This window comes from Mastigoproctus giganteus, chromosome 11 (genome assembly GCF_048544385.1).
Source record: "Mastigoproctus giganteus isolate SK-2022 chromosome 11, ASM4854438v1, whole genome shotgun sequence".
In the NCBI taxonomy this organism is placed as follows: Eukaryota; Metazoa; Arthropoda; class Arachnida; order Uropygi; family Thelyphonidae; genus Mastigoproctus; species Mastigoproctus giganteus.
This window is the reverse complement of record NC_143585.1, coordinates 120,719,897-120,743,704: the sequence shown is the minus strand read 5'-3', so window position 1 is coordinate 120,743,704 and position 23,808 is coordinate 120,719,897. Positions and strand designations below refer to the sequence as shown.

General features: G+C 39.6%; 1 protein-coding gene across 1 annotated transcript in view; it reads left to right on the top strand.

Moving 5' to 3' along the window:
• Positions 1–9,932: 9,932 nt before the first annotated feature.
• LOC150078392 (heat shock 70 kDa protein 12A-like) overlaps positions 9,933–23,808 on the top strand; it is a 158,319-nt gene continuing 144,443 nt past the window's right edge. Inside the window, exon 1 of the mRNA XM_090384551.1 lies at positions 9,933–9,948. Within this exon, the coding sequence (XP_090240677.1) occupies positions 9,933–9,948 (16 nt within the window). The remainder of the gene's footprint in view (positions 9,949–23,808) is intronic.

The window sequence follows — 23,808 nt, the reverse complement described above, 5'->3', positions numbered from 1 at the left end:
TGTCATTTCTTGGTTTTCCAGGCTTAGGAATAAGTTTTAATAATGCTATTATCCAACTAGTAGAAAATAAACCCTCACACAAACACTTATTATATAGTACAAGCAAAATCCTTGGTCTCATCTTGTAAAATCTTAATATTAAGATATTTTCTAAAAGATCCATACCAGTACATTTAGAAGATTTTATTTTCTTAATTACAGAGTCGATATCATCAATACTAAATAGCTCTGAATTTTCATTGGTGAAATAGTTATCATTAGCTGAACGGATAGATAAATGAAAATCTGTATCCAATCCTTCATCAATAGGAAAAAGCTTATCTAGTATTACATTAATTGTTCGATACCAATCCAAAGTTTCATTCCCATTTGCCTGTACTTTCCCAAAAATTTCCGGTGACTGTAGCCAATTTCTCGTCTGTGTTTATATAGAAGTCCCCAAGGATTATTATGATCAGATGTTGAACTAATTTCATCCAATTAGTGCGTTTGCTATTTATGATTGCTTTTGTATAAGTATTCTTAATATCAATGTATGTAGTATGTAACTGCTCAACCTCAGCAGAAGGCCAATATCGATGGCTCTGGTATCTTCGCCGAGCCGCATGTACATGTATTTGCCTTCTTAAATTAGACAGCTCATTAGACCACCAAGAACAAGGTGTATCTACAGTTCTCTTGTTTGTTGACTTGTATGATGCTTTTATTAAAGATTCCTGAATGCAATTTGCCAGTTCAGCAACAGTTTTATTTTAAAATAATTCCGATGGATTGGGAAAATCCAGATTAACGGAGTCTTCAAAATTTGTCCAATTAATTTTTCTGAGAGAAAATCTAATCAGTTTTGGAAGTGATTGTGAATGAAAATTATAGCAATGTATGTGTTCACTTAACTATCGCACGATGATCGCTAATAGAGAAGTTAGGCCGCCTGAGGGATGGGGAGGGAAGTAAAAGTCACAGGGACAAGTGTTCCTGTGGGATCACCAGAGAACGGATGGTACTCTAGAATCCTGCGTCCAGGGAGCTCCAGGAATCCCGCATCAGCTGGTGCCAGCATCCTACCCTTAGTGGGTTTGCGGCATTATCCCGCATTCCGTAGAGTGCCAGCAGTATTGGGTTTGCAGTTTTGCATCCTGCACTCTACTGAGTGCGGGATGCAAAACTGCAAACCTATCCAGCATTATCCTACCCTAAGTTGGGTTAGCGGTTAGATACCGCACCAAAGGTGCCAGCATTTGTTCCTATCCATATGGGTTAGCATGTTGTCCAGGATTACGTTTTCTCCTCTGTGAATACTTTATCCCACCCCAGTAGGGAGATGGTTGGGGGCGTTTTCTTGTTTTGCCCTGAGTTCTGTAAGTTTCATTCTATGGTTGCTGGGCACCGCCTGTGCGTATTTGGTGAAGGCTTCAGTGGCGTATCCAGGTATCATCGTAAGGTGGAGGGGCATGGCGACCAGGCTTTTTTTTTTTTAGAACGCCTCCTGCGTTCTTTTTCTTTAATTTCAAATTTTTGTTTTAATCCTGAAGTAGGTAGTTTCATTGTTCAGTGGGTTACATTGTACCTCAGTGAGGAATCTGATTCTTTCATCCTCATAAGAGGGGCAGTCGTACACTGCGTGATGCTATGTCTCTTCCTCGCCACAGTTGACAGTGGGGATCGGCTTCAATATCCATAGACGTTAATTTTTGCCTAAATGGGCCGTGGCCAGTGATTAGGTACATGACTTTGAGGCTAGTTGAAAGCCAGGGAGGGGGCCTTTGGGTAAGTAACACTTATAGAAGAACTGTTTATTATATTTCGCAGGAATCGTTTGGTTGTTTCACCCTTGGGCGTTTCTTCCCAAAACTGTTGCCTTAAACTTTTTAGGTGGTCAGAGATACGTCTTCGCTCCTGCTTGATATCATTTGCTAAGTCTAAGTCCAGCTGTGGTTTAGAATCGTTGTTGATTTAGAATCGTTGTGGTTTAGAACTCTTTTTTTCGAATCCAGGCTGTTTTCTGGGTGAAACAGCCTGGATCCAACCCCGTCATGTGACCAGTCTGTGATGTAACTACAAAAAATATTTTTGCGCGCCAGGCACATTTCAGTTTTAAGGGTGCAGCGGTCCCAGTGTGTTTATTGTTGATGACATGGATCTGATGATCTAGCAACATGCAGCCGTTAAATTTTAGGATGATTTTATTGCCTATTTTTCGTTTTATAAAAAAGTCAGTGAAATCATAACAGTATCCATTTCACAAATTTTCAAATAATTCCATACTTCACAGTGTCTGCTCTGCTTTAAATCCGCACAGCATGCGAAGTAGTCTGTAAGCCCACTTCCTGCAGACACGATATACAGTTGTGCAATATGGCAAAGTCGCTGTTAGCTAAATATCCAATAACAGTCAGTTTAAATTTTTTATTGATTTTCAGTAGCGTAACAACTGGGCCCGGTTGCAGTACAGAGCAACAGGCCTTGAAAGTGAATTGCATAGAATAGGAATTCATTTTACTGTTCCTGGACATACCCTCCTCCTGTGCTCCATGCAGCTGCATTCCCTGTACCCCGGTGACTTTGCCACAGTACCATCCACATTCCTCGCCACAGTTGACAGTGGGGATCGGCTTCAATATCCATAGACGTTAATTTTTGCCTAAATGGGCCGTGGCCAGTGAACAGTGCCGCTTTAAAGTTAAAATCATAGTCGCAAACCATGACAGTAACAGCCTTTCAGAATGGCTAACCAACTTTGTGATTATTCTAATACACATGCATCCGAAAAAAATCAGAAACAGTTTCCATTTTTCAGAAAACCCAATTTTTTTTAAGAAGTCTATAAATTAAGATACCTGATAAGATTTTCTTATATAAGGGTTGTTAGAGAAAGTATCCTGGGCAAGGATTTTATCCAAAGAGAATTACACATTTTTAATATTTATTTGATTTGGTAGACGGCTAGAGGTGTCATTGAGGATTTTTTTTTTCTATTCCTAGATGAAATTTAACGAAGAAGTTGTCAAATGGGATAGGGAAGAGTTTTTCAGTAAGGTTCAATATATTAAAAATGTGGATATCAGTATTGATAAATTTTCATGACTTGCTCAATAAGAAGCTTAATCATCCTTGTTAATATAACATTATAACGATAATTGTATACCGATAATGAGAAAGGCAAAACTGTAAGTAGTTTTCGGTTGTAACGAGGTGTGTGAGATTGGGAGGAAAAAAATCCTGAATTGTGGGGAGGGGGGAAGTAAAATAAACGAAGATATAGAAAAATCGCATCTCATGAAATTAGTTTCGTGTGCGTGAATTAGTAAAGTAGAACTGTGCTCTGCTGTTTTTAGCAAAAGTTTTTATAACTTCATTATTCATGAAAATCACCATTGACTACAGTCAACAAGCAGAACTATGAGCTAGCCTTTTGCCGCTAAATTACTCTTGTCTATGACGTTTTTGACTGTCATAAGAGGAAGTGATTTCATGGGACATTCACACAAGATAACAAAAACCTGTTACATTTATGTTTGTCGACGCCTTCTGTTATTGTCACGTTCATCCACCTTTTGAAGTCCCCCTTTCCCTCCTGCATTCTTTTTTGTGGTGAGATATCTGGTAGAACTATAGTGCGCTTACCTTTGTGCTAGTTTCTCAGTATAGTCTTGTTGCAGACTTAAGTAGGCTGCCTACTTTATGATCGTTGCGACGTAATTCGCCATAGTTTGGTTTGCTGAAATGCATTTCTACCTGATTTGTTTGTTGTCAGTAGTTTAGGCGATTTAAACTATATTGGGCCGTGTATATATTATGTGTGTAAATTGCGTATGTTTTGTGGTCGATTATACTGTTCGCTAGACGAAAACCCCAAGTTTCTGGGAAGAAAAACTATGCTACTCTCTCCTGAAAGTGGCCCATAAAAATTCCTCGCATCATTTTAGGATTCGAATCGGGGTTTTTTTTCCCCGATATGTGGAGAACGGTGATTATATCAACCTTGTTACCCCGAGGGCATTGCTACATGTGTTTAACTGAAGTCCACAAAATAACTTTCTTTATAACGACATTGTAGAAACACATTCCAGAGGCAGTTGAATATTTCCTTGAAGAACCAGATTTAAAAATAAAATAAATTTTCTGTTTATACTCCGGGACGACCAAATGATCAGAGGAGTTCACAAGATAGACAGAATACAAGAAACAGCACCGTATTCAGCAGTCACGGGCTTGAACCCCGGTCACTCAAGGCACGTGTACTTATGCACCCGCGCGCCTGACCACTAGGCTACGGATTTAGGCTTGTTATTGTAGGATTATTACGTGCTTATTCTGCATAATTCAGAATAGACACTTCAACGTGTTTGTGAATCAATTGGCATTAATTCTATACTTATAATAAATAAATGCTTGCAGAAGGGATGGAAGACTTTGGGTAGAATATTCGTATTCCTGTCCTTCCATCTCTCCCCAACCCCTAGTATAGTATTTACAACTATTAAATTTCATTTAATTAATACTATTTATTATTAAAATAATACTAAAATAAAAAATCGCTGTCAATTCAGAATGCAACTCAGACAAGCTCAAACCAAGTTTCTTGAATGTAGTTTTTTGATGAAATCAGTAAAATTGATAAAAGTCAGGGTTATATTTGTTCGATAGATGGAGCAGGTAAATTTCCTATGGTTTTCATCGGGTTCCAAACAGGACGCATTGTAGCTAGCCACTCAGCATGAATTGTTGAGGAGGCTTCCATCCTGCAGTGGGTTGATAATGGCTGCACTTTACTTTACTTACGAACTGAGCTCCGGTGCAACGTTTCTTTATTGACGCTGTCACTTCCCCCTTTTCGTTTTGGGATCCCCGAGCTCAAGGCCCTGGTAAACTACATCATACGATAACGTGCAACTGGTCAAGTGAGGTTTGCATAGCAAGTGAATTGATGAAGCGCCAACCTGCATGTTTCTGCTCGTTTCGACAACGCATAATATTCAAGAAAAACTAAATTTTTGAAGGATAGTGAAGTAGCTTTCATCTTAATTTATGAATCAGATACGAAATTTTCTTATCTTGTAAAATGAAAATGTAGGCGCTAAAAATTCTGACATATCATTGTGCACCACACTCACTTTAGGACAAACAGCCATTACTGCATTCGTATTAAACTGTTCTGCAGTGCAGTACCCTTAATGGTGTTGTGTACAGTAATGTGTAAATATGACTTCCTTTGACTGAATAATGTTCTTTAACTAGAATACTTAGTGGTCTTGCTAGTCCTACACCATCCAAGCATGATTTTAAGGAACATATTTCGACCACAGTCATTTAGATAAAGCTCCTGCACACCGATTTTTGTAAGTGTACAGAACATTAAATTAATTCAGCCCTTTTTCAAGTAAATTGCTTTTTCGCACCTTAATATTCTCGTCGGATACAGAAATGAAGTGCTTTCACTGCGATTCCTGTTGGCCACGGAACCCATGTTATCAGTTGTTGGTAACCTTTAATGGCCCTCGCGGGTTGTAGGTAGAATCGCGGGCCTCCCCCACACTGGGTTCAAAAGAGTCGAGTCCTGTCGATGACGTGAGGAATTTTTGAGCCTTTTTCACAATGTGGTTGAGTCTGGCTGCCTCAGGTGAATGTAACATGGATTTTTCGTCCAGGAAATGCCAAATCGACCGTAGAACACACACAGTTTTACAGATATAATATACATTCTTGCCTAAAAGTTTGGAATCACGTTATTTTTCTTAATTTTCCAAGTTTTTATTAAAATAGGACTAACTTGTTTATCAATTTTTGATGTGTAAACATCTTTGGCGACACCTACTAAATTTCGGACGGTAGTAAAATCAATTTGTTACATTTTTGCGACGCGGAAATGACGTCATTTCCGTTTCATAACAAAAAAAAAAAAAAAAAAAACGGAGTCGGGAGAGGAGATTGCGCAAATGATCATGGGAGGCGTTCTTGGATGTGCTCAGAACTGGCATAAATCAGCTGGTTATGGAAAAACGTTTATCATTCGGGGCGTACCACTTAGGTGGCTTTGCGCTAACCATAGCCACTCAAGGCAGAAATCTTTTGGAAAATCAGAGAAATGATATCTTCAGGACAGTAATCTTGGATGTGCTCAGAGCTGTCATAAACCATCCAAGATTATTACATCACATGCACTTCATCCTTACCATTTGAAGCGTATGTAATGTAGGCGTTACAGTACCCACCTGTATTATTGAAAGCGGTTGTATATTTCTATCAAGAGGCGAATCATAGAAGTTTTTCTGCAACCATCTGGGCCGGTCAAGAATATTTGAATCGGTTCGCGATTGGGAGATAAGACTCCAAATTACATGTATGACTAGAATCATTTGCTTGTCATTGGCCATTCTCATTAAGTTGCAGAAGGCCTCATTGTTCATCAAGTTTTCACGTTTCTTTGCAATTACACTGAGTCGGTTGAGTGTGGCGAGCTTTAGGTCATCGTTCATCTCTCTGTTTGGATGATTGTAAAAGTTTCGAAAGGGGTCTTCTTCTCGCAGTCGCGTTACAAGGCTATATAGGTCATCACCTCATGCTTCATCAGGGTCGTCGTTGTCTTGACCCATCGTCTTACATATCTCAATCGTTTTACGAATGTCCAAGTCTGATATATACAATTTACCATCTAGTATGAGCTCTTCGTTTTCGTCTAGATCTTGACATATTTCATCTCTGATAGTATCTCTGTTCCTTCATTGCGAAATGGAATGAGCAGCGTTACGTTGTTGTTTGTTATTTGGTTTTTAGGAGCATTAGCAACTAAGGCCATATTGCTCTGGGGATATGCGGTGGTCATTCCCTGACCTTTCCGCATCCTCCGTATTTGGTGGTCACGGGCTTGAACCCCAGTCTAATCAAGAAGCGTGTGCTACGCACTGCTGCTCCTGCTCACCTGGCTACGGAGACGCCCATGCAGCGTTACCATCTCGCGCTTGTACTCGTTGAGATCCTGAGACAAGTCATAGTTTCAATAGCGTATTATGCGTGGAGACTGTCGTTTCTTGCAGATCTCGTTAGCACTGCATGTGTAATTTGCAACAAAGCATGACAGAGCAACATGGTCCAACGTGATAGTATGGTTGTAACAATACAAATACAGTACTTGCTGCAATCATACTATTCAACAAATGGCTACAATCAAATGGATAGTTAGGCTATTGGCCTAACCTCTTCCAAACGTTGATTCGGTAGAATAAGGAGCGGGCGTGTGTACTCAATTTATTACTAACATTGAAGGCGCCTCCGTAGCCGGTTGGGAAGGAGCAGCAGTTCGTAGCACACGCTTCTTGATTAGACCGGGGTTCGAGCCCGTCACCAAATCGGAAAGGTCCGGGAATAACCACAGGATATCCCGGAGCAATATGGCCTTAGTCGCTAATGCTCCTAAAAACCAAATAACAAACTAACATTGATTCGGTAGAGTAAGTAGCGGGCCTGAGCATAACTTATATCGTTCACGATTTCGGTTCTAGCTGTTCGAAATTTAGTAGGTGTTGTCAAAGACGTTTACACATAAAACATCTTTCGTGCGTACAGGGTACACACGCGATTTTTTTTTATTAAAGTATTTTCCATTATGTATAAAAATCAAACAACTGAAATAACATTTAAGAAATTTCTAGAATATTCCAGAAAGGTGAAGAAGATTCCTGAACGTGTTAAAACGTTGTAGGTGATTCTAGAACAGTCTAGAAAGTGGGAGTATCGTGTCAATATATTAATAAGATTGTAGATGATTCTAGAGTGTTTTGCAATAATATAAATCGAGGAGTAAGAGCCGTTCCTTATAAAATCGAACACCCCTCATTCAGAAAGAACGTTTGCTGCAAATTTGGTGTTTCGTGATAAACATGGTAGGAAATAAGGAACTTGAGTGTTAAAAAAAAAAAAAAAAAAAAAAGGGCTATTATAACTCTGTATAAAGAAAGTTATTCCATGAGAAATTGGCAAAAAAAAATAGGTGTTTTATTTAAAGGAGTACCAACGACGATTCAAGGAGACTGTCGATTTAAAGGACAACCCACGATCAGGACGACCACTTGTAAAAGCGGAAGCACAAGATAAGGCCATAACACTGATTTCTAAACGCAATCGACGACTTACTGCACATGAAATCCGAGGTTGAGTTCAATAGGAACAGAGAAAGTTCTATGTCTACATCCACTTTGAACTTTTTCTTAAACAAGCAGGACTTCATGATCGTGTAGCGGTCCGAAAACTCTTATTAAAATCGAAAGAAAAGAGTAGAAAAACATACCATGGAGGATGAATCCAAATTTGAAATTTTTGGATCTCAGTAGAGTTTGTGAGACGAAAAAAAAAAAAAAAATGGTGCCACATTGTTGTGTGTCTACAGTGAAGCACGGTAGTGGTTTCATCATCTGGAGTTGCTTCTGTTTTTTTGGAGTGGGTGATATAGTCAGACTTGAAGGAATTTTAAGAAAAGGGTATAAAAACACTCTTGAACATAATGCAATATCTTCTAGGCTTCGACTTAGTGGAAGAAATTTTATATTACAACAAGACAAAGACCCGAAGCATTGATCTGAGCTGTGCAGGGACTTTCTGGCAACTAAACAACAGGAAGGAGTATATCAGATTATGGTGTGGCCACCCCAATTGTCTGACTTACACCCAATAGAGCTTTTTATGGGATCTAGACTGAAAAAAAAAAAAAAAAAAAAAAAAACTAAACTATTATATTATGGTCACCTGGAACGTTACTTTCAACTACCCACGTGTATTGTGTCTGTAAGTTGCGTGTGTTCTCTGGTCGATTTGCCTGCTTTCTGGGGAATAATCTAGACTGTGAAGTCCGCCCATCTTCACAAAATTTATGCAGGTCGCTTGTAATGATGTTAGTCAAGATATTATTAAATTAATCACCTAAATGTCACGTCTGTGTAAGGCAGTGATAAAATCTCGTGGAAGATATTTTGATGAAAAATCAGTATATGAGGGGTATAAAAAAGTTCGTACCCTTACCTAGAAAAAATAGCCCTAGAAAGGTGAAACGTAACAGGAACTTTAATCCTTTTCTATGTACTCTCCATGTATAGTAACGCATTTCTTCCATCTATGGATCAGTTGTTTAATGCCTTGATCATAGAAGTCCGCACTTTTTGCCTGAAATCACGATTCCACTTCATTGATGACTTCCTGAGACGAATCAAAACCACTGTTTTGACATGTCTTTATTCTCCGGATCATACTGGTACACCTAGCATTCGTCACCAACCAATCAAAAAAAGTTCTCAACATCCGCATTACACAAGTGCGACCTACAAGCTCAGGCTTGTAGGTCGCACTTGTCCAAGACATAGGTAGGATAGCCACAGTTGGTGAGGTCAGCTGTTATCTTAGAAACTCGTTGTGCCTGGAGTCCATACAGCTGGAATGACTCCAGGTTCGAGATAATAGTGTGCGTGCAGTACTGAACAGGTGGCAGGGGACATGTGCTGATCTGCAGTTGGTAAATTGGCCAGAGCACATGGGCTTTTGGTATACCGAAGTTTCCAGATGTGAGCCTACGCGCTTCACCAGGATATCCAAGAAGGAAAGGGTGTTGCTCGACTCTAATTCTATTGTGAACTGGATGAAGGGAAATAGGGAATTGAGATGTAGTAGTTGTCTCTGAACCTCGTGGGGTAATAGTAAAGACGTTGTCGACATATTGACACCAGAGGGTGACGGGGACAGGTAGGTTTAGGAATGTGTTCCTCCAACTCCTCCATCGCAATGACGGAACTGACAGGGGCGCGTGCCGTGTATTTGTCTGAAGAGAGCCACCAAACGTGACCACGCTGCCGGACAAGTACAAATTGAGGGCAGTACAGATATCTTCCGTGAATAGAGATGTTTTGTCCGGTAACTGGTGTCTATTCAAAAGGTGCTTGGTATGTACGATGGCTCGCTGCGCAGGTATGGAAGTAAATAAAGAGACAACGTCAAAGGATGACATGATTTTGTATTCATTTTCTTTATTCATTTGTGGAACCCGGTACCACGGGCTTCTTCAATTTTATTCAAAGAATGGGTTACCAGCATGTTATGTCACATTATACAACTGTTAGGGGGAACTTACTACAGAACTGCTGTCCACTTTGCAGATCACATTCGTCGCAAACGACCACAACTGCATGCAGGTGGGCGGATGCTGCATCACGACATTGCGAGATCTCACATTGCTTATACTGTCATCGAGTACTTAGCCAGCACTAATATCAGATGTGTTCCTCATCCACCCTACGCTGTGACCTTGTACCCTGCGAATTTTTTTATTTACAAAGTCAAAGGAGCTGTGAAGAATTTTGCAATTTTTACAAACAATATACACTGAGCAATATGGCCTTAGTCGCTGGTGCGCCTAAAAACCAGCAACGAAAACAACCACAACAAAATTCTCTTTGGACGCTATCCATTTTATGATGTTGGGGTCGCTACCCGTTATAGGTTCCTGCAGTTTGGACCCTTTGGAAAATATCAAGTCAAGGATTTAGAGCCCCTTGTACTTTCCTTGACATGTTGGAATCAATAGCAATCATCCAAATGGCTCAAAAATCTGTTTACCCATGGCGTATTTGCCAGTGAACGAGTTTCAGTCTATGAGAGGCAGTCTGAATTCTGTTTATGTTTAGGCATAAACATTAGGTCAGAGGAGTTTTCATTAATCATTTTGACAATTATACAATCATTAAACTGTATTTAGCAGTCATATGGATTTAAATCACGGTCCATTCAAACGCGTATGCTTCTGCACATTCGCGCTTTAAAAATCTGCTATATTACTCGCAATTGGCTACCCATTAATTCTTAGAGATTTTTGTCATACACCTCAGACTCGTTTGGCCTGAGGTGTATGACAAAATATCCTTTCATTCCTTCACCTCAAGTCATCTTGCACCGGTGAACGTCGATCTGAACCTGATCTGACTCCGGATACAGCCAAATGGCTTTAAAAAGCTTTGATAACAAGATAGATTCTCCTTTCCCCTCACTTGCATTTCCTTAGTGGAAGAATATCATTATGGCAAGTACACGCTGTACTTGCCATAATAATATTCTTCTACCCCTATCTCTGGGGAGCTTCATGTCTCCGTTAGTCGTATCATATTCAGCATTCATTGACCAAATCGATGAATTGAATGCATGTACATTCACACTTGAGGAATTCTGTGGAGGACAGTCTTGCTTCTAACAGGGAACTACATGATTTTTTTATAACTGAGAGCAAAGTGGAGAAGAAATTGAAGTTAAACATAAGAAAGGCACCTGGGATGGATGGGATCTATCCTGTTATATTAAATGAGGCATGAAAGGAAGTAAGCAAATGCTTAGCCATACTTATGAAAGCCTCCTTGGATTCAGGGGGAAGTCCCCACGGACTGGAGATGTGCAAATGTATCCCCAATTCACAAAGGGAGATCAAATGGTGACACGAGTAATTACATACTTGTTAGTTTAACTTCTGTTCTGGGCAAAATAATTGTGGGATCATCTGGGCAAGGCTGCAGATATAGTTCAGACACAGCATGGGTTTGTTAAAAAGAAGTCTTGTCTGACAATTTCATTGAATACTATGATTTGGTCACAAAGGAACTGGATGCAAAAAATAATTTTGATATCATGTACTGTACGGTACTTGGATTTGAGGAAAGCTTTTTATACTGTTGCACATCGAAAACTGTTGTGCAGGGTGGAGCAGTATGGCATTAAGGGCAAGTTCTGCTATGAAAAAAGGGATGGTTGAGAAAGATAAGACAGAGGGTAGTAATCAATGGACACTGCTCTTCGTGGACTAAAGTTATTAGTGGAGTCCCCCAGGGTTCTCTGTTGGGCTCATTATTGTTTTCTGTATTTATCAATGATATTGATGAAGGTATATCAGGCTTAATGTCCAAGTTTGCAAACGATACGAAGGTTGGCAAGGTTGTTAATAACAGTACACGACTGCAACAGGATTTAGAAAAGTTGAGCAGAGGGGCTGAGAGGTGGCAACTGAAGTTTAACATTGACAAATGCAAGGTACTGCATGGTAGCAGTAACCCCCAGGGTAATGTACCAACTGTGCGGTACTACTCTCAGGGTAGTGGAGAATAAAAAAGACCTAGGGGTAATTGTGCAGTCAGATATGAAGTTTTTTGAGCAGTGCAGACTGGCTGCAAGTGTAGTTCATGGGATCTTGTCAATGATAAACAGGAATTTTGCTAGAGCGAAAAGGAGGTGATTATCCTTTTGTATAAGGTAATGGTCAAACCACACTTTGAGTACTGCATACAGGTCTAAAGGCCTCATTTTAGGAAGGATGTAGAGCCGTTGGAACGAGTACAGAGTAGGGCAACGAGATTGGTGAGGGGAACAATGGGTTGTTCTTACCAAGAAAGGTTTAAGTTCTGCAAATTGATCTGATTGAGGTGTATAAGGCCCTGATTGGTTTGAGCAAGCTCAATGCTGATGGAATTCCTTCTCTTGCTGAGATTATGCACCTGAGGGGGCATGCATTAAAATTAAGGAAAGACAGTTGTAGAATAGATGGGCGAAAATTTGCTTTTAATCAGCTGGTAGGTGATTTCTGGAACAAACTTCATCTGTCGTTGTGGAAGTTGATAGGTTAAGTAAATTCAAGGAAGAACTGGACAAACGTTTGGAGCAAATGGATAGGTGAAATAAGAAGTTTTTTTTTTTTTTTTGCTGATGCTGTATAAGTTCGCTTTCATGCATCGTATATATTCTATTAATGCTAATCTGCTAGAAAAGAAGCAAAATTGTTTTGAATATTTTCGTTAGATTCTTTTAATTGCGTTAATTTGATTTTTAATTGTTTTAAATTGATTTGAGTTGTGTTAAATTGGTTTTTTAATTATCTATATTTTACTCTAATGTACCAGTAAGTTGTCGATTTTTTTTTTCGTTTTAATTTCTGGAGGGTATCATACGGAAGTGTTATACGTACTATATTGAGGTAAACTCCTCTTATTATTTTACAAATATTATCAACGTACAACGTATTGAGTATTACAGCTCTGATTCATACTGTCTAATTAATGCTAATCAGAAGGCTGAAATTCGTTTAATTTATTTACAGTATTCCTGATGTTACCACTGTTTATGTACATATTAAAAAAAATTAAATTTGTAACTTTTGGCTTTTTACAATCTTCACGTTTCTCTTATAGTTGCTAAATACATGTTTCTCGGTGGCATGTGACTGTTGGTGGGTTTCACCATTGCGACGTTTCTTTCTGTGCACGAGGTAATTAAACGTCGGACACACGCACAATACAGAGGATGCAAGGGTGATTTGGGCTCATATCAGTAATCTTCATCATTCCAATGGGCCCCCTAATTCATCAAATTAGCAGTTAGTTCAAGGGGGGGGGGTCTAACTTTTTTTTTGTTTTGTTTTGTTAGTGGCCAAATAGAAAATGCTGGAGGTCATGAGCCGCATTGGATTGTCACGGCAAGCTGATGGCGAGCTGCAGTACCAGTTCTTTACCACTAATTCTCCATTTTTCGAAGTAATATCTAATATCTGTTACGTATTTTAGCATTAGCATTAACATTAGTAGAGGCATTTGATGCAAGAAAGCAAGCTTATGCAGCATCAACCAAAAAAAAAAAAAAAAAAAAAACCCACTTCCACTTCACCCCTCTGTTCGTTCAAAATACCTGTCCAGCTGAGCCATAAACTTATTTAGGCTATCAACCTCCACTACAAGGGATGGAAGTCTGTTCCACCAACCAACCACCGGCTGGCTAAAGGCAAATTTCCGCACATCTATCCTACATCTGTCTTTCCTCAATTTGAATTTATGCCCTCTCAGGTGATTTTTCTGAGCTAGAGGAAGAATCCCATCAGCATTGAGCATGCTCAAACCATTCAAGGCTTTATACACCTCTATCAGATCACCTCGCTGGTGATCGTATGGATTTTCGTATGGATTTTCTTTTACATAATTGAATACTAAAATTCGCCAATTATTACATAATACTAATAACATTCCTATTATATTATTTTATAATATTGCAAAATACCGAGAAAGATGCATAAAAACATGACAAAGCAAATATAGAAGAATCGAATATTATTAAAAATCGTATTTTCAAAAGTCAGTGTGAAACTATTTTATGGCTACCTGCTACCAGGCAGTCTAAAACGCTGATGGAACTGATATTCGGGTGACATTCAAGTCAAGTGGACCCAATTTCGGCGAGGTCCGGACGGTTTGTGACATCCAAATCCTCTGCTTGCACCTTCACGATGGTGGAACTGTTAGTAATCCTGAGTATAACTTCCATGCACAAGCACACCATGGGTGACCACCCAGGTGTGAACCAACGTAAGCAGGGATCGAGGTGTGGCGCCCACACCACACCACATAGAGAAACGCCGCCCCTCTGTATTACCAGGCAATACTAGGTGGCAGATGACTCTCATCAACCGGTGCAATAACACCACTTTGCTTATTGGAGGGTTGAAGTGGTGGAGCCCATGTTTCGTCTCCGGAGCTAAGTTCCGGTCAACCCTTCCCCATCTCTTCCATCATGCAGTATGACTAATGACTTTTGAGGTTATGATGAACATCATGGCGAGATTCAACCTTCCTTACATTTTCGAGGGTACAGCTCTAAAACAGTGTTCGCAGGCCGGCTGCTAGTTAGTACACCGGACCGAACCTATTGGTAACTCTTTAGGAAGCTTCCGGACCAGTTAGTGTATAATCTTGCTACCTCTACTCTGCCAGATATCACTGGAGGAAGTCCGAATAGTGTGTATGCGGGGGGGGGGGAAGCATTGTCGAGGCCATTATGTCAAGGATCTGGGTATATTCTTACCATGTGTACGCCATATCCAAAAATTTCATTACTTCATACAGCATGTACTCCACTTTTTCTTACTATTGAATACACCATGAATTGTCAAACTAATAGAGTAAGCTTATCTGCGAAAAGATCTAAACCTCCTAAACACTTCCTCGTTAATTTCACAAATATACGTGGTCTCAATTCTAATCTCAACGATGTCCATTTCCACTTGCAGTCTGCTAAATCCCATGCACTTTTTCTGACATGGTTTCAGTCTGCACTTTTTCTGACATGGTTTCAGTCTCAGTTATCGGTTAATTCAACTACTGCTCATCTCAGTTGCCAAAATTATTCTCTGTTCGATTCCTTCCCCCTCAAAGGTATTACTTGTCCGATATTCCTCGTCAGAGACTTGGTAATTTGGAACTCCTCTTTTCGATCTTCTCTGGCTTGAAATCTCTTTACCTCATTCTGTCAAATTCACCTGTTGTCTTTACCGTTCTCCCAACTCCACTAATCACTTGGAGCTGTTTGATTTCCTCTCTTTGCAACTTGACCTCAAGTCCAACTTTCCTAACAGTGAGGTAATTTTCCTTGTCGAATTTAATGTTCACAACTCCAGCTGGTTTCCGTTTTCTAGTCACACCGATCCAGCTGGCCGAGATGCTGAGGCTTTTGCAATTACTAATGACTTTGCACAGATTGTTCATCTACCTATAAGAATACCGAACAATCCTAACCATACAGCCAACACACTTGATCTTTTTCTCGCAAACAACCCTTCTAAGTACACGGTTGAAGCGAGAGGTCCTTTAGGCACCTCAGATCACAACTGGTGATTGTCTGTTCTCCAATGGAGCCTTTATTTCATGACTGTTCCCAACCTCGTATTGTTTGGCATTAGAAGAATGCAAAATAGGATGATCTGCGAAATATCTTCTCTTTGGTCGGATTACTGTTTTAAAACTTTTTTTGTCAACGTTTGCTCAGATCGTGTCAGTGAAATTATTCTTGTGTGGAATGGAATCTTTTATTCCACACTCCACTTTAAAATCTCGTCCTTTATCTGAACCTTGGTTTTCCAATAAATGTGCTAAGGCTGTTCAAGAGAAGAACGTTGAATATCATAATTGGGTTGTTTCCAATTCTTCAGTTTCATTTTCTCCTTACACCAAAGCTCGCAACAATTGTAAAGCAGTTATTAACCAGTCCAAACTAGATTTTGAACAGGCTAATAGTAGAAAACTTGTTTCTTGCCCTAATAGTAGCCGAGCATTCTGGTCTCTTGCCAAAGCTATTGGCCGAAAATGTTGTCCATATCTGCTTCCACCTGTCAAAACCAGATGGTTCTGTTGTCACTTCAGCCAAGGATAAAACTATATTATATAAAGCTGACCTGGTAGCATCCCATATTCCTTCCAACTCATGTATTAATGATCTTGGTAAAACACCTCCCACCATGCCCAACACGCTCCATTCAATGCCTCCTGTGGTCTTTCGTCAAAAGGATGTCAGAAGGATTTTGAAGAATCTTGATGCTAAGAAAGCTCCAGGTCCTGATGGTATTTCTCAACCTATTCTCAAAACTTGTGCTTCTAAACTTACTCCTTTTCTTTGCCGCCTTTTTTCACTTTCTTACTCCAAAGGTGTTTTTCCTTCTACTTGGAAATTTGATCATATCCAGTCAGTTCCAAAACTTGCCTTGCTCAATCAGCTTCAACTTCTCGAATATCCGCTACAAATTCCTTAAATGCCCATCTCCAGGTAATTCTCCAGTGAGGCAAAGACAATTTAGTTGATTTCAATCCTTCTAAAACTCAGTCTTGTCTTATATCTCACAAAAAGGATTCTTCTGCTCCTATGCTTAGCTTTGGTGACACTCCGATTTCTAGTCAAAATGATATCTCTTTTTAGGATTACCCCGACTTGGCACATTATAAATATTGCTTCCTCTCCATCCAAAAAACTTGATTTTCTCTTTCGCTCTCGGCGTTACTTTTCTTCCAAACAGCTGTTCACTCTGTACAAATCGCAAATCCGCCCTACCACGGAATATATTTCTCACATCTGGGGCGGTGTCTCCCAAAACCCCTCTCAGGCTTCTAGACTCCATTCAGAAGAGGGAAGTTAGGTTAATTAATGACTCATCTCTAACAGAGTCTCTACACTCGCTGTCTCATAGATGTACCGTTTCTGCTGCATGCCTTTTCTACAGATACTTTCACGGACACTGTTCTTTTGAATTGGCTTCTATAATTCCCGCTCTCTCTTTCAAAACAGTCCGAACACATGCCGCCAACATCCATTTACTGTCCAACTTTTAAACTCACAGAACCCACTTTTCGTCTTCCTCGTTTATGCATTCAACTGCCGTTTTCTGGAACAACAACCTTCCTTCATATGTATTTCTGAAAATTACAGTCTACAGAAGTTCAAGTCTAATGTCAACAAGTATCTTCTTTCGTTTTCTCAACCTCCAACCCAAGCACTGTAGTAAGTATTATAGGTTCTAATACCTCTCGTGTTTGGGGTTTTCATAAAAAAAAATAAAAAAAAGGCACATTAGTTTTAAACTCGGGGGATTATAACACTTGAACAGTGTGTACATGGCCATGGCTTGCACAATATTAAGGAGTGGGCCGCTGTTTAAAGGTGGACTCAGTGACACTAGCAGAAACTCATACACCTAATAAATTTCATTTTTACTAAAAAAAAAAAAAAAAAAAACTTCTTTTAACTAAGGTAGGCTACTTTAAGAAAAATTTCCTCCATAAGGGTGCTTATACGTAGAACGCAGGTAGCCGCTTACCGGAAACCGGCAGCGATATGCAGGTGAAGCTTCACTGGTTATGAACACAAGGTGTTTGTCAAGGTGTATTTGTTTTAATTACGGTCTCCAGGGTTTCACCTATATGCTGCTGTAGCATCTGCAAAGGCCAAGGCTGGCAAGTGTAGGGATTATGAACACAATAGAAAGCAATTGACCAGTGCAAAAGGAAAACTCCATCCCATCTCATACCAAGAAGTTGCATTGATCAACTGCTATCTATGTGTTCATAGCCAGTGAGAAGCTTCCGCTTTATGTTGCTGCGGGTTTCCGGTAAGCTGCTACCTGCGTTCTACGTGTAAACACCCTAAGCCTTGCGTACTCCCTCCTAAGTCTTTCGTCGGGGGTGTATGAATAAAGTTCCGGGACTGGTGCAATAAAACGAACACAAATGAAGGAGCTCGAAAATGCTGATTTTTTATTCAAAATAATGACCACCTGATTGAATGCACTGATCACAACGTTCTAAAAGTTTCTGAAAAGCGTGAGCAGAGGCGTCCAAAAATGATGTTCAGTCCGGCGGTTACGTTTTTCCCAAGAGAAGGCAGCTAGCGCCTCCTCAGATTTTTTTTTTTTTTTTTTTTTTCTAGATATCTTTCCGCCCCAGAAACTCTGTTTTCTCCTTGTTTTTCTACAACTGCTCCACATTGGTTAATTGCTGTCATGTCATGTTAACTTTCATATTATGTGCTAATGGAGTATCCAAGGGAGAGTCTGAATGTCTTTGTTTCCTCTGATCAGCTGCGGAGAAATCGCATCATCTGCGAACGGCAAAACATACTCCGAATCCAACTGCTCATCAGTGAAAATGTGGTTAATCTCTTACTATACTCAGTTCCAGCCTGTAACAAAGCATTTACATCGTTATTTAATTGCTTCCAATAGTCAGGAAAATTGCATTGCCTTTCCTAGCATGCACAAACACACGTGATGTAATTGCTGAAAACTAGATTCGTCCAAGTACAGTATTGCCGTAGGTCACAAAGCAGTAATACTCTGAATATTTAGCTTTGAAATCGCAGTTCCTGAAAGGGAAATCTATATGGAAACACTAATAGGGCTTCGCCTATGCTTACGTTACAAGTTTTACCGGTTCTTGACTCCTACAAGTACAATGTGATTACTTGTACGATTAAGACAACACTTTTACTGCTGGCACCTCTTGTTTCGCTATATATTTTTCTGCATCGCATTATATTAGTTAAGCAAAAGTTCTTAGTTTCTAGGGTACACTTAAAAAGGAAGGTCACAACTGAACAGATTTTGAGATATATATATATATATATATATATATACACAATATTTCTTTCTACTAGCAAATATTGGCATGTTTTGAATTTGTGAGCTGTTTACTATCTAAGTTTTACTATCTGAAATGTTTTATTTATATATATATATATATATATATATATATATACATACACACAGGGTGTCTCAAAAATATTGGTACAAATGTTTAGGGGAGGCAGGTAACATCTAAAGGAATGTGAATCGCATAAGAACCCATAACCGGAAACGTGACCGTAAGTCGGTACACGGCGCTATTCATCAGTTCGCGAGAGGGAAAATTTTTGGTTTACTCATTGAAACAGTAGTCGCCGCACGAAGAGCATGCATCGATATACGAACTGTGACCTGGCAGACATGCACCTAGTGTATGGATTAGCAGAGGGCCCACACGGTGTGAGGCCCCATTGCGGCACAACATCGCTTCGCAATAAATGTATGGGCAAGTATGGTCGGTAACTGCTTAGTCGGCCCATACCTGTTACCATCCCGCATGAACTCCGCTAAATATCGGATCTTTCTTGAAAACGTTCTACCAGGGTTACTTGACGATGTTCCAGCAAATGTGAGACGCAACATTTTGTTTCAACATGACGGGGCCTGCTCATTATGGAAGGTGTGTTTGTGACCATTTGAACAGGCGTTTTTGGCGTCGATGGATTGGCCGTGGTGGATCCGTTGCCGAGCCCCTACGCTCACCTGATTTATCGAGCCTTGATTTCTTTCTGTGGGGGAGCCCTCAAATCTGTCGTGTATGAATCGCCTGTGGAGACGGAAATGGATCTCGTGGCGAGACTCGTCTGCGCTTCTACTACTGTCAAAGAAACTCCAGGTGTGTTCGATCATGTCCGCCAATCCATGCTGCGTCGGTGTCACGCATGCATCGCTTCTCATGGTGGAACCTTCGAGCATCTGTTGTAACATCAAGAAATGCATCCATCTCGTACTCCATTGTTAATATTATGTCAAATAAATGTTTGCCACTAATTACTGTCTTGTGTCATTTCTGCTTCTTGTGCCTCTGCTACTACTTTCCCTTGACGTTTCCGGTTATGGGTTCCTATGTGATTCACATTACTTTAGATGTTACCTACGTCCCCTAAACGTTTGTACCAATATTTTTGAGACACCCTGTATATAACAGGTTTTATATATAATATATATATATATATTTTTATATTTTATATATAACAGGTTTTTTATATATACACTGTATATATAAAACCTGATCTATATTCAATGCGAGCCATTTGAATCTACATAGAACAAGACATAGCAGCCACAATTCAAATTGAAAACACTTTTTCAGCTGCACGTAAAACTTGACTGCCAGGATCATCCGGTGTCGAGAAGCGTCACCAGAATTTTTTTAAAAATCAAAATCGGTTCCGTTGTGACAAGCTTCCTTTATTAGTTTTTGGTTGTAAAGCTTTACTACTTGGGCTTCGAATATGAGATGGGAGATTTGTTTTAAAATAACGTTTTCCAAGAATTAGTTGAAATACTCGTTGCAGAAAGTTAAGCAAAAAAAAAAAGCACGATAACCATTGCTCCATGTGATTACACATGGAGCAATGGTTATCCTACACATGGAGCAATGGTTATCCCCAGTGGTTTGTGGGATCGCCAGCTCTCTTGTTATTGTTTGTTATTTGGTTTTTAGGAGCATTATCAACTAAGGCCATATTGCTCCTGGGATATGCGGTGGTCATTCCCTGACCTTTCTGCATCCTCCGTATTTGTTGGTCACGGGCTCGAATCCCGGTCTAATCAAGAAGCGTGTGCTGCGGACTGCTGCTCCTGGCTACGGAAGCGCCCCCAGCTCTCTAGGCATTTCATAGAATTTTATTATTTATTTTTATTTTAAATTTGAACATTTGTGTTTTGCATATTACGAAACGTATTCCCCCTCCCAGTGGAGTGACTGGCAGGAACAGGAACGAGCTTAAGTGTGCAGGAAATAACAGAGCCACACATATACAAGATATACCGGCTAGCGCATGGTCACCAAAGGATAAGACCTCTGACAAGAATACCCTCGACGTAGTGCTGACTTGGCAGCAGACCGGTTCATGTGTTACTTTTTTTATGGGAAAACTGTTGAAAAGTTATTTGGGTTGTGTTCTTGACATCGTAAAGATTTCTAAATGAAACTGATATTGATCAGTCGTGACATCTGCTTCAAAGAAAGGTAAAAGTGATGTATATTCCTTGTCACCTGGTAATAAAATGAATCGGTTCTTTGCCAAGACATCGCTAATCTTGTCATGGATATTTTTGTTAGAGAAAGATTACAGAAAATTTTAAAATTCAAATTATTTTTTAATGACACTGGAGTTTGTCGCTCACATCCACGTTCATATATCTGTCTGTAGAAGTGTGTCGCCGGCTGATTGTTCGAGGCGATAAAACCTGAATGACTCACAGGGAAATATCCTACTCCATCCAACTGAGATTGGCTTACTGCAGCCTTGATTGCAGAGGGATAGAAATTCCTACAGCCATCGATAGGAAACGAATCTAGACCTCTATAAACCAGTGACAGACAGCGATATAACATTCTACTAAGCTGTCATGGACAGAAGAGGATTACAGTCGATTCACTAAAAATCCCCAAACAACCAAGTTTTCTTAGTCGGGAGGATTCAGGAAGGGCAAATTTTCCTTGCACATTGGCAGCCACAAGTTCCGCAATTCCCCTAATGGAATAGTCCGTCTGGCACATGTGACTAATAATTGCAAAGAGAGAAGATCGAATACTGGTGAATAAGTTTGTTGGAAAAGTTTTTTTTTCTGGATTGGTCAAGCCATGTTTACGACCACCATAGACAAAACGTATACATAAAAAGTTCGTGCGGGGTGGCATGCGTTCTGTTTGCGTGCGATCGCACAAATGAGTGATGTAGGACAATAATGTTTTGATTGGCTGTATTAGTGTCCAAGTTGCTGTTCACTTTGAATGAGATCCTAGAATAGTTGGTTGATACTGGGTGCCAGTGGATATCATCAGTCTCAGAACATATCCGTCATTCTGGTTCTGTTGCATCCAAACTAGGGCTTACAATATCGGTCAAAATTTTAATACCAGTATTTCGATATTTTTAATTCATAAAACCGGGATACTGGTATTCCAAAAACAAACATTTTTCTCAATAAATTTTGATGACAATTAGGTGCAATAAAGTAAGGATAAAACAAGTACTGTAGTGTAATTACTTGAATTCATGTTTTAAATAAATATTCTGAAAAAAATCATTAAAATACAGTTATTCTAAAAACAAAAAAATACATATTTATACTGCAAAGTTTAGTTATGTTTACGCATCCACACTACCTGTCCGAATAAAGTGAGGTCTTAAGAAACATAAGCTTATAGAGTTATCGTTTAAACTGGATCTAATTTTGGTACATATTTGATTAGGGGCAGAAAAGAACGGATTCTATGCTGGATGGTGCTATTGTACTGAGATAGTCATAGACGATCTCACTCTGTATATTCTAGGCTTTGAACTTTTTTAGAAGTAATATTTAAAAAGTATTGCATTAATTTCCCACTCAAGTTTATCTTTTAAAATCTCATTAGAGTCGGGCAACTTCTTATTTTGGAAAGAATTTGCGGAACACTGATGTTCTGTCCCATGTTGGTCTTCCAAGGTTGAATTCTGTTAATCATTTTTTGAAGGAGAAAGACGTTTTATTAAGTGAAGTATAATTTTCACTATAGTATCTTTACTGAGTCTGGCAGAGAGCAAAGAGTCGGGATAAGGAATAAAGAGAGCAAATAGTGCAGTTAAGGAATTCTTCACGTATATAAATGAAAGAAGAGGACAAATCAGATCGGTCCCATATGTAATTGTATGGATAGTATTAAATACCCCAACTGATGTTGCAGATGAACTCAACAGTTACTTTGCATCGATATTTACAAAAGAAAAACCCTTTGTCAATGGGAACATATGAGAGTGAAGTGGAAAAATATGTAATTAATGATATTGAAATTTCACATGATTATTTAATAAAAAAAAAAACTTTCGCGCCTACAGGCGAGTAAGGCTCCTGGGTTGATGGCATATACCCTATAATTTTAAGGGCGGCAGCAAGTGAGTGCATTACACCACTAAGGCTAATTATGAAAGCATCACTGTACTCAGGAGAGATTCCGTTGGATTGGAAAAGTGCCAATGTATCGCCAATACATAAGGGCGGTTCTAAGAGTAGTGGGAAATTACCGACTGGTCAGTCTAACTTCAGTAGTAGGGAAAATCATGGAGGCAATGGTCAAGGGTGGAATTCAGGATCATTTAGATAGAAATGGAATTCTGAAGGATACGCAGCATGGTTTTGTAAAGGGTCAATCGTGTTTAACTAATCTGCTTAGCTATTTTGACAGGGTCACTGGTGAGCAAGATTTAGGGAATAATTTCGACATTGTTTATTTAGATTTCAGCAAAGCATTTGACTCAGTCCCAGATGAGCGGTTACTTTATAAGCTGGAACAAGTTCGAATCACAGGGGAAATTCTTAGATGGATTTTTCCCTGTGATGGATGGCTTGAGGGCACCAGGCAGAGGGTTGTGATAAATGGTTATGCCTCAGATGGGGTTAATGTAAGAAGTGGGGTTCCCCAAGGATCGTTATTGGGACCACTCCTGTTTTTGATTTTCTTAAATGACATCCATGAAGGGATGGAGAGCGTGATGTCTAAACTTGCAGGTGATGTAAATATCGGTAGAGTAGTTAATGATCACCACCAAGCATCACAGTGACCCAGATGGACTTCCGGATGGTCAGAAAAGTGGCAGCTATGCTTTAATTCAGCAAAATGCAAGGTCTTACACCTTGGGAACAGCAAATCCAAAATA